Consider the following 18,520-nt stretch of genomic DNA (forward strand, 5'->3'; position numbering starts at 1 on the left):
GTTGGGGAATGTTTAACTTGTTCCAAAGTCAAAGCTGAACACCAAAAGCCGTCAGGGTTACTTCAACAACCAGAAATCCCAGAATGGAAATGGGATGGTATTACCATGGATTTCATCACGAAGTTACCAAAGACTGCCTGGGGATACGACACCATTTGGGTGATTGTTGATCGTCTCACCAAGTCTGCACATTTCTTGCCTATAAAGGAAACGGATAGAATGGAGAAACTATTACGATTGTATATAAAGGAAATTGTTTCAAGGCATGGAATACCTATTTCCATTATATCCGATCGTGATAGTAGATTTACCTCAAAGTTCTGGCAATCACTGCAGGAGGCACTAGGAACTCGTTTAGATATGAGTACCGCATATCATCCGCAAACCGACGGGCAGAGTGAAAGAACGATTCAGACTCTTGAAGACATGCTCAGGGCATGTGTGATCGATTTTGGAAACGGATGGGATAAGTATCTACCGTTAGTAGAATTTTCGTATAATAATAGTTATCATGCAAGCATTAAAGCTGCACCATTCGAAGCATTGTATGGAAGGAAGTGTAGATCTCCTATCTGTTGGAATGAAGTAGGAGATCGACAATTAACTGGTCCCGAGATCATACACGAAACGACTGAGAAGATAGTACAAATCAAGGAGAGATTGAAAACAGCCCGAAGTCGCCAAAAGAGCTACGCCGATGTCCGAAGGAAACCATTAGAGTTTCAGATTGGGGACATGGTTATGCTAAAGGTGTCACCTTGGAAAGGTGTAATACGTTTCGGTAAAAGAGGTAAACTGAACCCAAGATATGTAGGCCCGTTCAAGATCATCGAACGCATTGGACCGGTAGCTTATCGACTCGAGTTACCGCAACAACTCGCCGGAGTACATAATACCTTTCACGTCTCAAACCTTAAGAAGTGTCTTGCAAAGGAAGACCTCACCATTCCTCTTGAAGAAATCCATGTCGACGAGAAACTACAATTCATCGAAGAACCAATCGAAATCATGGATCGTGAAGTTAAACGGCTCAAGCAGAGCAACAGACCGATCGTTAAGGTTCGTTGGAATGCTCGAAGGGGTCCCGAGTTTACTTGGGAACGAGAGGATCAAATGAAACAAAAATATCCACACTTGTTTTCCGATGACGCAAAATAGGTACAATTTTAAAATTTCGGGACGAAATTTATTTAACGGGTAGGTACTGTAATGACCCGCACTTTTTCGATCGTTCTATACTTATAAGATTAATATTTATATAAATTAAACCTTACCAACATGATAAGCAATCCAAATTGTTAAGATTTATGTTTTTGAAAAGAGTTTTACACAACGTTTGACCGTCTAGTTTGACCGATGATATCACGAACTATACAATATATGATAATTATACATACATATTTAACATGATCTAAGGATGTTTTAATATCTCATTTTGAATTAATATCAAAAAGTCATAAGTATATTTTGAAACTACTAACTTAAGTTTTCAAAACAATAACCTACGTAACGTTATTTGACATAAATACTGATGATTTATAATGTTTATACATATATCGTATAAGTAATGTATTTAATCATTTTAAAAGGGCTTTTATACATAAAACAATATAAGTATATTTACAAAAGATAGTTATATTTGAATTCTCGTTCCGTTTCCTCAATAATCCTATACGTATATCTAGGGTACTATACACAGCTTCTAGAAGTATTTACTATTGGTATATACCAATAGAAATCTTCAATTATTGGAATAATATGTCATTCATGACATAATAAATTTTAACTTATCTTAGATATTTTCACTAAAAACCAAATTTTCAAGCCTATAAATAAGCACCATTTCTAACTCAACTTTACACATTCATTTTCCAAATTTTACTTCCAATTTTCACACACACTTGCAAGAACTCTCTCAACTTTTATTTTACTACTTCTTTCCAGCAACTTTACATTTTAAACTTGAGGTAAAAAAACTCTACTTCAACTCTTTTTCAATTCATATATTTAAAGCTATATATATAAGAGTTTATAAACTAGAACATAGTTTGAATGATTTCAAACTTGTTCGCAAACTAAATAGATCCTTCTAACTTAACTTTTAAAATACTTCAAGACCTGTAATATAACTTAAAAATATGCTAATTTAACAAGGTATAACTTGGTTTTTCAAAGAACACCTTAAAAACTGAATTTACGACGTCGGAGTGCAACCGGGGGCTGTTTTGGGTTGGATAATTAAAAACCATCTTAAACTTTGAATTGGAGGTTTATTTTCTGGAAAAATGATTTTTACTATGAATATGATAACACATAAAAATTTCATGATTTAACTCAAAGTATAAGTATTTTTAGAAAAATAATCATTTGAGGTTGTTTACATGATGGAAAATGATTAACTTCATAAGTTTCACTAAAGTTTGACCTATGCCGTGTGATTTTGAATACAAACTAAGGTATTTACAGTTCATAGTCTTAAAGAGGGACTCGATCCAAGGAGATGGCAAGTTGAATCAACGAAAACGGAGTTGTAACGAAGAAACTATGACCGAAACAAAATCGGATATCCAAGACTAGTTTAGCCACGAAAATAATTGGGAAAAAATTAAATAAATCACATCTTTTTAAGTTAACATGATATTTTATATATATGTACTTATAATTCAATTTTATATGGTTCAGGATCACCCGTAAACAATACGAGAAGATTAATCATAAGATCCCATGATTGTACGCAACACGTCATTTGACAACACCGGTACTTTATGTACGCAACACGTCATTTGACAACACCGGTACCATGGGTCAAGATTAATCTCGACCAATACATATACGATGGGGTTTTATTTATTTCATTGGGGGTTTTATTTATTTCATTGCGGGTATATTAAACATCTAAAAATGAACCATTAAAATTGAATTACTAACAACGAACTGCTAACTACGGACTAAGGAATTATTCAAAGTATTAAAAGTATAACAAGTATATATATGTGACGTTTGTTTAAAAAGAAAAGGTATTGATATATTATATATGGATAGGTTCGTGATATCAACCGGAGACCAAGTCAAATTATATATATATCTTCAAGACGAAAGTGAGTATATAGTCCCAATTTTAAACTCTAAATATTTCGGGATGAGAATACATGTATTTTATGTTTTACGTTATGGACACAAGTAACTGAAAAATATATTCTACGATTGAGTTGTACCACTGGCATACTTCCCTGTAGCTTGGTAACTAATATTTACAGCGGTATTGTAAACGCGAATCCTGTTGATAGATCTATCGGGCCTGACAACCCCAACCGGACTGGACGACCAGTATTCAACGGTTGCACAGTACTTCGTTTCGTGACTACACTTGGTACGGTGTAGTAAGATTTCATAATAAAGGGAATATGCGACGTGATTAAATGTTAAGTATGGTTACCAAGTGCTCAACCACTTAGAATATTTTTATTAAACTGTTTATATACGAAATCTTGTGGTCTATATATATATATATTGCTGCCGGCATTAAACCTATATCTCACCAACTTTATGTTGACCTTTTAAAACATGTCTATTCTCAGGTGATTACTAAAGCTTCCGCTGCATTATGTTGAATTTGAGCAGGATCTTGCGTACGCATATTTGTGTCAAAAATAAAACTGCATACCCAAGGATTTGTGTTGTAAAATATGCTCGAAATCGTGTTGTTATCATTATATGTAAAGTTTGTAAGTCGAAGATTATCGCTAAACGATAATCATCTTTTTATTGTCTAAAGTTTGTAACAAAAATAATGGTTATGGTTTGTAATGTATAATATATGCAGTTTCTCTTTTAAAAATGTCGCATATAGAGGTCAATACCTCGCAATGAAATCATACGTTATCTAACACGTTCTTATGGTTAAGGACGGGTTATGACATCTATCCACTTCAATTCCTTCTTTTGAAATTTTATGTCCAAGAACGATGCCTTCTTTAACCATGAAATGGCATTTCTCCCAATTAAGTACTAGATTTGATTGTTCACATCTAATAAGCATTCGTTCTAGATTAGCTAGACATGATTCAAATGTATCACCGAAGACTGAAAAGTCATCCATGAAAACTTCCATGCATTCTTCTATCATGTCGTGAAAAATCGCCATCATACACCTTTGAAAGGTTGCAGGGGCATTGCAAAGTCCAAATGGCATGCGTTTGTAAGCAAAAGTACCATAAGGGCACGTGAATGTGGTTTTCTCTTGATCTTCGGGTGCTATTGGAATTTGAAAATATCCGGAAAATCCATCTAGAAAACAATAGTAACTATTTTCGGCTAATCTTTCCAACATTTGATCAATGAAAGGTAAGGGAAAGTGATCTTTTCTGGTGGCGTCATTTAATTTTCTATAATTAATACACACACGCCATCCTGTTACAGTCCTAGTAGGAATAAGCTCATTTTTCTCATTTGTAATGACAGTCATGCCACCCTTCTTAGGCACGCATTGAACTGGGCTTACCCATGGACTATCAGAGATTGGATATATCAAACCTGCATCTAGCAGTTTAATAATCTCTTTCTTAACTACATTTTGCATATTAGGATTTAGTCTTCGTTGGCGTTGCACATACGTTTTATGACCTTCTTCCATAAGGATTTTATGTGTGCAATACGAAGGACTTATTCCTTTAATATCATGAATCTTCCATGCAATGGCTGGTTTATGAGCTTTCAACACAGAAATGAGTTGTGATTTCTCATTTTCAGTAAGAGAAGACGATATTATTACAGATAATTCAGATTCACCATGTAAATAAGCGTATTCCAAATGGTTTGGAAGTGGCTTTAACTCTAATTTCGGAGGTTCTTCAATCGATGATTTATATCGATATCTGTCTTCTTCTTTTAGCATTTGAATTTCTTCTGTTGTTGGTTCATATCCATTAGCTATTAGTGCAGCTAACATTTCAACTTCATCAATTGGTTCATTACCTTCTCCTAAAGAACATTCTCCTGTTCCTTGTAATTCTGGAAATTCTTCTAATAATTCTGCATGTGCATCTATAGTTTGAATATAATAACATGTATCATCTGCAGATTGTGGTTGTTGCATTGCTCTATCAACTGAAAAGGTAACACTCTCATCCTCTATACTTAGGGTCAATTTCTTACCGAACACGTCTATCATTGCTTTAGCCGTGTTTAAGAATGGTCTTCCTAATATGAGAGGAACTTGAGAATCTTCTTCCATGTCCAAAACAACAAAATCTACTGAAATACTAAAGTACCAACTTTAACTAGCATGTTCTCCATTATCCCTCTAGGATATTTTATTGATCGATCAGCTAGTTGTATACTTATTCTAGTTGGTTTCAATTCTCCAAGGTCTAGTTTAGCGTATAGTGAATACGGCATTAAATTTATACTAGCACCTAAGTCTGCCAATGCTTCTATTGAACTAAGACTACCCAGAAAACATGGAATTGTGAAACTTCCTGGATCAGATAGTTTTTCTGGTATCTTATTCAACAGTACTGCTGAACAATTAGCATTCATAGTAACAGCCGAGAGTTCTTCCACTTTCTTTCTATTTGAGATTAGATCTTTCAAGAATTTAGCATATCTAGGCATTCCTGAAATCACATCAATGAAAGGAAGATTTACATTTATCTGTTTAAACATATCCAAGAATTTGGATTGCTCGGCTTCAAGTTTCTCTTTCTTCATTTTACTCGGGTAAGGAAGTGGTGGTTGGTATGGTTTAACATAGGGTTTAGCCTTAACTGTGTTATCTTCATTAACCTTCTCAACTACCGGTTCTTTTTCCTTATCTTGATCAGGTTGTGGTTCTTGTAGAGTAGGAATAGCTTCATCAGAAGTTACAGGTATTTCAGGTGGTTTAAGTGTTGTACCACTTCTTGTGGTAATGGCTTTAGCTGTTTCATTCCGGGGGTTAGCATTTGTATCACTAGGTAGACTTCCTGGTTTTCTTTCACCTATTAACCTTGCTAGGTTACTTACTTGTTGTTCCAGGTTTTGAATAGAAGCTTGTTGATTTCTAAATGCTTGAGCATTTTGTTCATTAGTTTGTTTCTGAGATGTGAAAAATTGCGTTTGAGTTTCAACTAGCTTCGTCATCATATCTTCTAAATTCGGCTTTTTATCATCGGTTTGTTGTGGTGGTTTGTTTTGAAAATTAGGTCTTTGCTGGTTGTAAGTATTATTGGATACTTGTTGATTGCTAGGACCTTGTTGGTTATTGTATGGAATATTTCGGTTATAATTCTGGTTTTGATTGTAAATAGGTCTTGGCGGTTGATAATTATTCTGATAATTATTTCCAGGCCTTTGGTTTATGTATGAAATGTTCTCTCTTTGTTCCATTGTTAGTTCAATACTGAGACAATCTTTTGTCAAATGTAGTCCTCCACACTGCTCACAACTAATTCGTATTGAGTGAATATCCTTAGTCATCTTTTCCATTCGTCTCTCGACAGCATCTATCTTTGCGGAAATGGAATCTAAGTCATGGCTAGAATCGGCTCTAGCTGCTTTAGATGATCTAACGATATCTTTTTCTTGGTGCCACTCATGTGAGTGGGAAGCAGTGTTATCAATAATTTTGTAAGCATCAGTTTCGGTTTTCTTCATAATAGAACCACCAGCTGCTATATCTATGTCTTTTCTTGTAGTGATGTCGCATCCTTGGTAGAATATTTGTACTATTTGACAGGTATCTAAACCATGTTGCGGACATCCTCTCAATAACTTTCCAAATCTTGTCCAAGCCTCATATAGAGTTTCATTTGGCTTCTGTGTGAATGTAACAATTTCTCCTTGCAGTCTTACGGCTTTAGATGCAGGAAATAATTGTTTAAGAAATTTTTCAACTAAAACATCCCATATATCGATCGCCCCTTCAGGTAACGATTCTAACCAATCTTTGGCTTCTCCCTTTAAAGTCCAGGGAAATAACATGAGATATATCTGTTCATCCTCCACTTCTCGGATTTTAAATAGTGTGCAGATCCTATTAAAGGTACGAAGATGTTCATTTGGATCTTCCTTCGGCGCACCACTAAATTGGCATTGATTAGTCACCATGTGTAGAATTTGTCCTTTGATTTCATAATCTGGCGCATTAATGTCTGGATGAGTAATTGCGTGACCTTGGCCAGTGCGTTTAGCTCTCATTCGGTCTTCCATACTTAAAGGTTCCAGATTCTCCATAATTGAATTTGTTGAATCGGAATCACTAGAGGATTCTGATTTAATGGTTCGTTCCTCAACAATCTCTGTTTGAATGATTGGTGGTTCCGGAGGAAAATTTAATGGTTCAGGATCTATGAATCATCCCTGAATATTCTCCGGATTCTCAATTGTGAGGTCGGGTTCAAAAAATGGATTATCGGAAATTTGAACTGGAGTACTTGGTCGACTGGATGACGATTCTAAAGAAAAATCAACGGCGGTAATATTTGCTAAATGTCTTGATCTAGTTACAGGTGGTGAACGTACAAAAGGTGGTGAACGTCTTGCTCGGTGCATTCACTGAATATCCTATTAGTTTTTAAAAGGAAAGAAAAATTATAATAAGTTATCCAATCAATAGACTTTTCTGATTTTGCCCACGTTTCGAATAGCCAAAAGATGCAGCAGAGGGGCAGAATTCGTTTGGTCTCAATATAATTAAGGACTGTTTGGCTCCAATAACCCGGTCCACATACAAATCCAACTATTACTACGAACCAGAAAATTTTGATGTCTATCAATTTAACCACTTAAAATAAATTTTCGTAATTTTAAGAAATTTAGATAAGAAGTAGAAAAAATTCTAAGTCCTAAAAACTAGAATGACGAGAAATAAGAAAGAAAAAGAGCGCGTCGGAAAAAGGTCGAAAAAGAAAAATGGTTGAAAAATAACAGATGACGAAAAAATAAAAGAAACTTATAACACTTAAAAACACTTGACTAACCTAACCTTATTACTACAACTAACTTAAAATTATAATCGCAAATTGAGATTACTAATTAGAATAATAATTGATACATAGGTAAAAGTTGTCTAAAAATATTAAAGCTTACAGGAAAAACTAAATCCCAAATGGAAATAACTTAAAAAGAAACTAAAACTTAAAAAGGCGTAGCAAAATTCTAAAGTACCTAAATCTTAGTCTAAAGAAAAAGCACTTAAGGAATTCTACGGCAAAGTCTAAAAATCTAGAAGTAAAAATAACTATGGCAAAAACTAAGTTTAAAACTAAATATGAGCTAAAAATACAAATATTACGCTAAAACGATTAAAAAGGGACAAAATATAAAAATAAACAAAAAGTTGTAAAAACTACAATTTTTATAAAAATATTATTTTTATATTATTTATTTTATAAAACTATTAATTTTACAATTTAATTAACTAAATAAACTAAATATACAAAATAATAATAAAAACTAAAAACTAATTAAAAACTATAAACCTAATTAGGGTTTTAATTAAAAATTAATAATAATAATTACTCTGTAATAAATGCTGATTAGGGTTCTGTCAGGCGCGTCGGAGAGAACTCCGCGAGTTGCGGTATTCTAAGCAGCAAACTCCGCGAGTCGCGGGGTTCCAATTTTCAACTCAGGTACAGTTTAAAATTTGACGCGTTTTTTTTTATTTTATATTTTTTTTTTCTGTTTTCTGTTTTAAAATCTAAAATATTTATATAATAAAAACTTATATTTTTATAAAATAAAAATAAAGAAACTTTATAAAACTTAAATATTTAATAAAACCTTAAAAATATATAAATTTTTGTTTTTCTTTTTATATTTTCGAATAATTAAAAACGTATTTTTACAAAAGTGAATTTTAATAAAAGTAAACTAAAAATAAAAATCTTTTTTTTTATGTAGCGTTGCGCTTCCGGCATTTAAGCTAGATTGTTCCCCGGCAGCGGCGCCAAAAATACTTGATAGTTAAAGCTAAGGGTTATAAAATACTATTAAATACGATACAATTTTACACAAGATATTATTTATTTATAGAATGGATATACTTAAACCTTGCTACAACACTTATAGGCAGTGTACCTAATCGTACAGTAGTGTAGTTTTTAGTAAGTCCGGTTCGTTCCACAGGGAAAATCTTTAAACAAAGCTTAACGCTATATTAATTTACTTTTATAAAAATACAAATATATATATAAGTAATATTATTATTATAAAGGGGGGTTTTTACCGTTTAATGACCGGTTTGTCGATTTTAAAACTTTAGTCGCAGTTAAAACCAAATGTAAAATAATAAATAAATACAAGACTTAATTTAAAGCTTAAAGTAAATAACGATAATGAAATTTCGAATAATAAAAGTGCGATAAAATAAACTTGCGATAATTAAAAAGTACGATAATTAAAAGTGCAATTAAATACAATAACAATAAAAATGCGATAATTAGAAGTGCAATTAAATATAAAATAAAGGAAATTAAATATGAAATAAAAGAATTATGCTTATTTAAACTTCCGTAACCATGATGTTTGACGTGTTGATTTTAGTTTTATGCCCATGGGTTAATTGTCCTTTGTCCTGGATTATTTAATATGTCCATACGGATTTGTCCATAACAGTCCATCAGTCATAAATATAAAGTGCGAGTGTCCTCGTCAAATTATCCTTATACCCGAAGTTAAATATTCCAACTAATTGGGGACTTAAACTGTAACAAGGTTTTATTACTTTGTTTAATAATTACACCAGAATGTCGACTGAGTGTAACCCAAGGTTTTAATACTTTGTTATCAATTATGCTAAGTGTCCTTGTACATAATTTCACCCCTGTTTTAATAATTCTAGTGGCTATTAATCCATTCCCGTGTCCGGTTAAATGAACGATTATTTGTACATATAAATACCCCGCCCATCGTGTCCGATCGAGTGTATATGGTAATTTATAGGGACGCTCAATTGTAAATCTTTATATTAACATTAACAAACTACCATTTAGTTAAACAAATATAAAGCCCATTAATAGCCCATAGTCTAATTTCCACAAGTGTCGTTCTTTTGTCCAAACCCCAATTATGGTACAAAGCCCAATTACCCAATTTTAGTAATTAGCCCAACATCATGATTACTTCGGATTAAATAAGCATAATAATAACTTAGCTACGATACATTAAATTAAAAAGGTTGAACATAACTTACAATGATTAAAAATAGCGTAGCGTTACACGGACAGAATTTCAACTTACACTCTTACAACATTCGCTAACATACCCTTATTATTAGGATTAAAATTAAAATTAAAATTAAAATATAAATTATAAATATAAATATTACGTTTAGATAGATGAATGGATATATATGTTGGTTTTTTTACGATCAGAATGCGCGAGCTTTATAGGCAGTTTCTAAATTTGGGGCTCCGCGACTCGCGGCAATTTTTGCCTTCAAACTCCGCGAGTCGCGGAGTTTGAAAATACAGCTCACCCTCCTTTGGCTTCTTTCTTGCCGACGATTTATAAATATATTATAATATATATATTAATTTTAAGAATTAATTATATATTATATTATATTTATGTACATAGTTGACTCGTAATTTTTAGTCCATTGCGTCGAGCGTTTAGAGTTGACTCATGTCCCGGTTCCGGATTTTCGAACATCCTTGCGTACAATTTTATATTTTGTACTTTGCGTTTTGATATCTTGTACTCTTGTAATTTCGAGACGTTTCTTATCAATAATTGGAACCTCTTTGATTGTATTTTGTACTTTTGAGCTTTTTGGACCTTTGCGTCTTCAATTCATCGAATCTGTCTTTTGTCTTCACCTTTTATTATTTAAACGAATATCACTTGTAAATAGAACAATTTCAACTAAAAGCTTGTCTTTCTTGAGGAATAATGCTATGAAATATATGTTCGTTTTTAGCATTATCACTTACAAACTGATTTCGCCTTAAATAGTTGTGCCGAGAAATTCTGACCGACTCTAGACAAGATTTCATCAATCATGTCTCCGGGTAGGTCTCTTAAAATATTGGGTTGTCTATCCATTTTGTGTTTTTAAACTGTAAAATAGACAAGAGTTAGATTCATAAAAAAAATTACTTATTAATACAAGCAATTTTTACATATGTCATAAAGCATAAGCACACTATATTACATATATTACATCACACGAATACAACTATCTTATTCCGACTCGCTCGTTTCTTCTTCTTCAATTTTGGTTCGTTTTGCCAAGTTTCTAGGGATATATGATGTTCCCCTAATACGAGCTGTCATTTTCCACATTGGTTTAGAAAAACCTGGTGGTTTAGAGGTTCCCGGGTCATTGTTACAACTTAAGGGCTTCGGGGGTTGACGATACATATAAAGTTCATCAGGGTTGGAATTAGATTTCTCTATTTTTATGCCCTTTCCCTTATTATTTTCTTTTGCCTTTTTAAATTCCGTTGGGGTAATTTCTATAACATCATCGGAATTCTCATCGGAATCCGATTCATCGGAGAATTGGTAATCCTCCCAATATTTTGCTTCCTTGGCGGAAACACCATTGACCATAATTAACCTTGGTCGGTTGATTGAGGATTTTCTTTTACTTAACCGTTTTATTATTTCCCCCACCGGTTCTATTTCCTCCTCCGGTTCCTCCTCTTCCGGTTCTGATTCTTCTTCCGGTTCCGACTCTTCTTCCGGTTCCTCTTCGGGAACTTGTGAATCAGTCCACGAATCATTCCAATTTACATTTGACTCTTCATTATTATTAGGTGAGTCAATGGGACTTGTTCTAGAGGTAGACATCTATCACATAATATCAAACGCGTTAAGAGATTAATATATCACATAATATTCACATGTTAAAAATATATAGTTTCCAACAAAATTTGTTAAGCAATCATTTTTCAAGTAAACACGGTCGAAGTCTAGACTCACTAATGCATCCTAACAAACTCGATAAGACACACTAATGCAAAATTCTGGTTCTCTAAGACCAACGCTCTGATACCAACTGAAATGTCCCGTTCTTATTGATTAAAAACGTTCCATATTAATTGATTTCGTTGCGAGGTTTTGACCTCTATATGAGACGTTTTTCAAAGACTGCATTCATTTTTAAAATAAACCATAACCTTTATTTCATAAATAAAGGTTTAAAAAGCTTTACGTAGATTATCAAATAATGATAATCTAAAATATCCTGTTTACACACGACCATTACATAATGGTTTACAATACAAATATGTTACATCGAAATCAGTTTCTTGAATGCAGTTTTTACACAATATTATACAAACATGGACTCCAAATCTTGTCCTTATTTTAGTATGCAACAGCGGAAGCTCTTAGTATTCACCTGAGAATAAACATGCTTTAAACGTCAACAAAAATGTTGGTGAGTTATAGGTTTAACCTATATATATCAAATCGTAACAATAGACCACAAGATTTCATATTTCAATACACATCCCATACATAGAGATAAAAAATCATTCATATGGTGAACACCTGGTAACCGACATTAACAAGATGCATATATATAAGAATATCCCCATCATTCCGGGACACCCTTCGGATATGATATAAATTTTGAAGTACTAAAGCATCCGGTACTTTGAATGGGGTTTGTTAGGCCCAATAGATCTATCTTTTGGATTCGCGTCAATTAGGGTGTCTGTTCCCTAATTCTTAGATTACCAGACTTAATAAAAAGGGGCATATTCGATTTCGATAATTCAACCATAGAATGTAGTTTCACGTACTTGTGTCTATTTTGTAAATCATTTATAAAACCTGCATGTATTCTCATCCCAAAAATATTAGATTTTAAAAGTGGGACTATAACTCACTTTCACAGATTTTTACTTCGTCGGGAAGTAAGACTTGGCCACTGGTTGATTCACGAACCTATAACAATATATACATATATATCAAAGTATGTTCTAAATATATTTTAAACACTTTTAATATATTTTGATGTTTTAAGTTAATTAAGTCAGATGTCCTCGTTAGTAACCTACAACTAGTTGTCCACAGTTAGATGTACAGAAATAAATCGATAAATATTTTCTTGAATCAATTCACGACCCAGTGTATATGTATCTCAGTATTGATCACAACTCAAACAATATATATTTTGGAATCAACCTCAACACTGTATAGCTAACTCCAACATTCACATATAGAGTGTCTATGGTTGTTCCGAAATATATATAGATGTGTCGACATGATAGGTCGAAACATTGTATACGTATCTATGGTATCTCAAGATTACATAATATACAATACAAGTTGATTAAGTTATGGTTGAAATAGATTTGTTACCAATTTTCACGTAGCTAAAATGAGAAAAATTATCCAATCTTGTTTACCCATAACTTCTTCATTTTAAATCCGTTTTGAGTGAATCAAATTGCTATGGTTTCATATTGAACTCTATTTTATGAATCTAAATAGAAAAAGTATAGGTTTATAGTCGGAAAAATAAGTTACAAGTCGTTTTTGTAAAGGCAGTCATTTCAGTCGAAAGAACGACGTCTAGATGACCATTTTAGAAAACATACTTCCACTTTGAGTTTAACCATAATTTTTGGATATAGTTTCATGTTCATAATAAAAATCATTTTCCCAGAATAACAACTTTTAAATCAAAGTTTATCATAGTTTTTAATTAACTAACCCAAAACAGCCCGCGGTGTTACTACGACGGCGTAAATCCGGTTTTACGTTGTTTTTCGTGTTTCCAGATTTTAAATCATTAAGTTAGCATATCATATAGATATAGAACATGTGTTTAGTTGATTTTAAAAGTCAAGTTAGAAGGATTAACTTTTATTTGCGAACAAGTTTAGAATTAACTAAACTATGTTCTAGTGATTACAAGTTTAAACCTTCGAATAAGATAGCTTTATATGTATGAATCGAATGATGTTATGAACATCATTACTACCTCAAGTTCCTTGGATAAACCTACTGGAAATGAGAAAAATAGATCTAGCTTCAAAGGATCCTTGGATGGCTTGAAAGTTCTTGAAGCAGAATCATGACACGAAAACAATTTCAAGTAAGATTTCCACTCGAAATAAGATTGTTATAGTTATAGAAATTGAATTGAAGTTTGAATATGATTATTACCTTGTATTAGAAAGATAACCTACTGTAAGTAACAAAGGTTTCTTGATCTTGGATGATTACTTGGAATGGATATAGAAAACTTGGAAGTAAACTTGCAATCTTGGAAGTATTCTTGATTTTATGAAACTAGAACTTTTGGAATTTATGAAGAACACTTAGAACTTGAAGATAGAACTTGAGAGAGATCAATTAGATGAAGAAAATTGAAGAATGAAAGTGTTTTTAGGTGTTTTTGGTCGTTGGTGTATGGATTAGATATAAAGGATATGTAATTTTGTTTTCATGTAAATAAGTCATGAATGATTACTCATATTTTTGTAATTTTATGAGATATTTCATGCTAGTTGCCAAATGATGGTTCCCACATGTGTTAGGTGACTCACATGGGCTGCTAGAATTGTTGATGAAACTGAACGAGGATGTAATTGTAAGCATTTTTGTTAAGTAGAAGTATTTTGATAAGTGTCTTAAAGTCTTTCAAAAGTGTATGAATACATATTAAAACACTACATGTATATACATTTTAACTGAGTCGTTAAGTCATCGTTAGTCGTTACATGTAAATGTTGTTTTGAAACCTTTAGGTTAACGATCTTGTTGAATGTTGTTAACCCATTGTTTATTATAACAAATGAGATGTTAAATTGTTATATTATCATGATATTATGATATATAATATATCTTAGTATGATATATATACAGTTAAATGCCGTTACAACGATAATCGTTACATATATGTCTCGTTTCGAAATCATTAAGTTAGTAGTCTTATTTTTACATATGTATTTCATTGTTAATACACTTAATAATATATTTACTTATCATTTAACATAATTAACCAAGTGTATCAATATCTTAATATGATTCATATGTACCTAGTAAGACATTGTTATAACGATAATCGTTATATATATCGTTTTCGAGTTTCTTAAATTAATAGTCTCATTTTTATGTATATAACTCATTGTTAAAATACCTAATGAGATACATACTTATAATAAAATCATGTTAACTATATATATAATCATATATATGTCATCGTATAGTTTTTACAAGTTTTAACGTTCGTGAATCACCGGTCAACTTGGGTGGTCAATTGTCTATATGAAACCTATTTCAATTAATCAAGTCTTAACAAGTTTGATTGCTTAACATATTGGAAACACTTAATCATGTAAATAACAATTTCATTTAATATATATATAAACATGGAAAAGTTCGGGTCACTACAGAACACCCCCCCCCCCCCCAAATCAAACAAACCCTAGGACAATTGATAGTTTCAAATATCCAACTTACATCGTGTCTCTTGGAACGAACTTGATAAGAATACTTACATCAAAGTGCTATAATAACCGGGTTCTAAGTGCTCGTTAGTTGTGTGTGCTTGATTGTAGTGTTTAAATCAAATATAAATTTAGAGGGTAAACGATGTATATCGCACGAATGCATCACACTTTCTTGGCGCCGCTGCCGGGGATGCGGTTAGCTTAGTTGGTTATTTGATTTAAACTTTTGATTGTTCGATCCTTTCGTAGGGGTTCACCCTTACGGAAGTTACTTTTCGCATTTTATATTATTATTTTCGTTTGGAAAACCGCTTGTGTTTGTGTTGTGATTGAAGGATAGGTACCTTTGGTGTATGAAAACAAGGTCTCACAAGGATCAAGAATTCACACAACCATTTTCCGATCGGGAAAGACAGGTGCACGGGGTTTATAATCGTAGAGAAGAAAATGTATTAAGAAAGAATTTCTAAGCTTTGCCATTTTGTTTAAAAGAGATGGATCCAAACGGTAATCCAATTCACGATGAAGAGGGCAATCCTAATGGTCCTCCGGTTAATCAAGAATTATTGAATGATCCAAACGACACGCCAATGTGGAACGCTAGATTGGTTGCAACAACAATGATAGCACCGGCTATTACAAAACCACCAACTAAAGCGGATAATTGGAAGATCGAGGGTAACTTTTTCACGTTGATCAAGGATACATACTTTCATGGGTTGATAGATGAAAATCCGTTCTAACATATTCAACACTTTAATGATCTTTGTGATATTTACAAAACCAAAAACGTCACTGATGATGCTTTTAAGCTAAGGGCATTCCCTTTCACACTTCAAGGAGACGCAAAAGCTTGAATGTGAAGTTTACCATCCGATTCCATAAGGTCTTTTCAAGAATTAACAAACAAGTTTATCAATCATTTCTTTCCACCGTCAAAAGTAGAGCGGCTTAGAATGGAGATTAATGGGTTCACAGAACGGGGTGATGAGAGTTTGTATGATGCATGGGTACGGTTCAAGAAGCTACTAAGAGCTTACCCACCGCATGGTTTGACGAAGAAGGAGTATATCAACACATTCTATCGAGGTTGTAATATGTTAACGAAGCGATATCTTGATTCTTCATCCGGTGTGGTATTTATGTACAAATCACCAAATGCGGCCGAAATTATGCTAGAAGATATCTTGGTCAACACATATGAATGGGCACCTTCACCGCGAGATTTAGCAAGGACGAATGTAGCACAAATAGAGAGTGAAAATGGGCAAGTGACGCTTGCAAGCTTGAACAATAAATTTCAAACATTTGGGAAAGAAATGAAGAAGATTTAACAAACGGTAGTTGCAATGCAAGTAGGTTGTCAATGATAAGAGGGTCCACATCTCACAAAGAATTGTCCTCAAATTACTCAGTGCAATCATGTTGATCTAGATGATATTCCCATGAATTCGGATGCTCATGTGAACTACGTAAGTAATCAAAACTACCAACGGGGAGGAACATCTAACCAAAGCTACTACAATCCTAATAAAAAACAAGTATCATTCACCAACCAAACCAATACACCACCCGGATTCACAAACCAAAACCGAACATGGTTACAACAACTATAACCAAAACCGAAACAACAACTTTCAATACCAAAACCAACAATCTTACAACAACCAACCTTACAACAATCAAGCAAATTCAAATGATCAAAACAACCAAGGTTATAGTCAATCACAAAATAACCAAGGTTACAATCAACAACCTCAACAAAAAAACCAACAATCCCAACCTTCGAAGAGCTTAGAAGAAATCATGCAAAACTACATCAAGAAGGTAGAATCAACCGAAACTTTTCTAATGAAAGAGAATGAATTCTTAAAGCAACAAATTCGAAACCAACAAGCCTCATTCCAAAACCTTGAGAGTGTCGTTGGTCAACTTTCAACCCAAGTTGCCGAAAGACCACAAGGAACTTTATCTTCAAACACTCAAGTCAACCCGATTAACAATTACAACACTAACCGTCAACACAATCAAAACCAACAACACAACAACTTAAGAGTGATTCCTATCGAAAGCACTAACCAAAACCCTAATAACCCAAACTAAAATGAAAATGTCAACGCCATAACCACTCGAAGCGGTTTAACCACTAAAGGGGTCGAAGATCCTCAACCACAACCCTTTATAACCCATGAACCACTACCAAGTTTTATTGAAGAGGATACCTGGGTTAGTAAGGAGTAGGGTAAAGAAAAGGTTAACTCAATCGAGGGTACATGTATTGATGAATCGGGTAAGAAAAAGGGTGATGAGTCTTCAAAGATTACGAGACCGGTGCCATATCCAAAAGCATTAAAGAAGGACAAGTTGGCGGCTCAATACAAAAAGTTTCAATAAATGATGAAAAATGTCTCAGTTAACCTACCTATCACCGATGTGCTTAAAGGAATGCCGAATTACGGTCGGTTCATTAACGAGCTAATATCTCAAAGGGGTAAATATCATGGCGAAACATCTTTTTTTATCGAAGAGGAATGCAACAAGATTCTTGCATCAAGACCAAGGATTCCTAAGAAGTTAGGAGACCCGGGAAAATTTGTTTTCCCTTATAAGTTCGGTGAATCGAAAGTGTTCAATGCACTAGCCGACTTGGGTGCAAGCATTAACCTAATGCCCCATTCACTTTATGAGAGGCTTGGTCTTGGACCTCTTAAACCAACTCGAATTAGGATAAGATTGGCCAACCATTTGTCTGATACCGCTATTGGCATCTCCGAGGACATCTTGGTTAGCATTGACACCTTGGTGTTCCCGGTCAATTTTGTTATCATAGAGATGAAGGAGGACCTTCAAGTCCCCCTCATGTAGACCATTTTTGGCGACCGCCGACACCATCATCTTAGTAAAATGCAACCAACTTAACATTGGAGTTGGCGAAGAGCGTGTGACCATCAATATCCGGGAAGCTATGAAGCAACCGAGTAACTCCAATGATGATGAGTGTTATGCCTTTGACCATATTGACCTTTATGTGCATGATGAACTTGAAAAACTTTTAAAGGTTGATACTTCAGAGTTTGACCAAACTTGTGATAATGATATTGTGGATTTAGAGGCCGATTTTA

General features: G+C 33.5%; 1 protein-coding gene and 1 non-coding gene across 2 annotated transcripts; one reads left to right on the plus strand and one right to left on the minus strand.

Moving 5' to 3' along the window:
• Positions 1-16,345: 16,345 nt before the first annotated feature.
• LOC139865283 (small nucleolar RNA R71) lies at positions 16,346-16,452 on the minus strand. Its single transcript, XR_011764807.1, has one exon. It is a non-coding gene; the product is annotated as a small nucleolar RNA R71 (small nucleolar RNA).
• Positions 16,453-17,795: 1,343 nt separating this feature from the next.
• LOC139863503 (uncharacterized) lies at positions 17,796-18,263 on the plus strand. The gene has a single exon (XM_071852129.1). The coding sequence runs from the start codon at positions 17,796-17,798 to the stop codon at positions 18,261-18,263; it is 468 nt and encodes a 155-aa protein (XP_071708230.1).
• Positions 18,264-18,520: the final 257 nt, after the last annotated feature.

This window comes from Rutidosis leptorrhynchoides, chromosome 8 (assembly GCF_046630445.1).
Source record: "Rutidosis leptorrhynchoides isolate AG116_Rl617_1_P2 chromosome 8, CSIRO_AGI_Rlap_v1, whole genome shotgun sequence".
NCBI lineage: Eukaryota > Viridiplantae > Streptophyta > Magnoliopsida > Asterales > Asteraceae > Rutidosis > Rutidosis leptorrhynchoides.

Bases quoted from the DNA above. Each gene is read 5' to 3' on its own strand.
- LOC139863503 (XM_071852129.1), top strand. From the start codon at position 17,796: ATGAAAAATGTCTCAGTTAACCTACCTATCACCGATGTGCTTAAAGGA.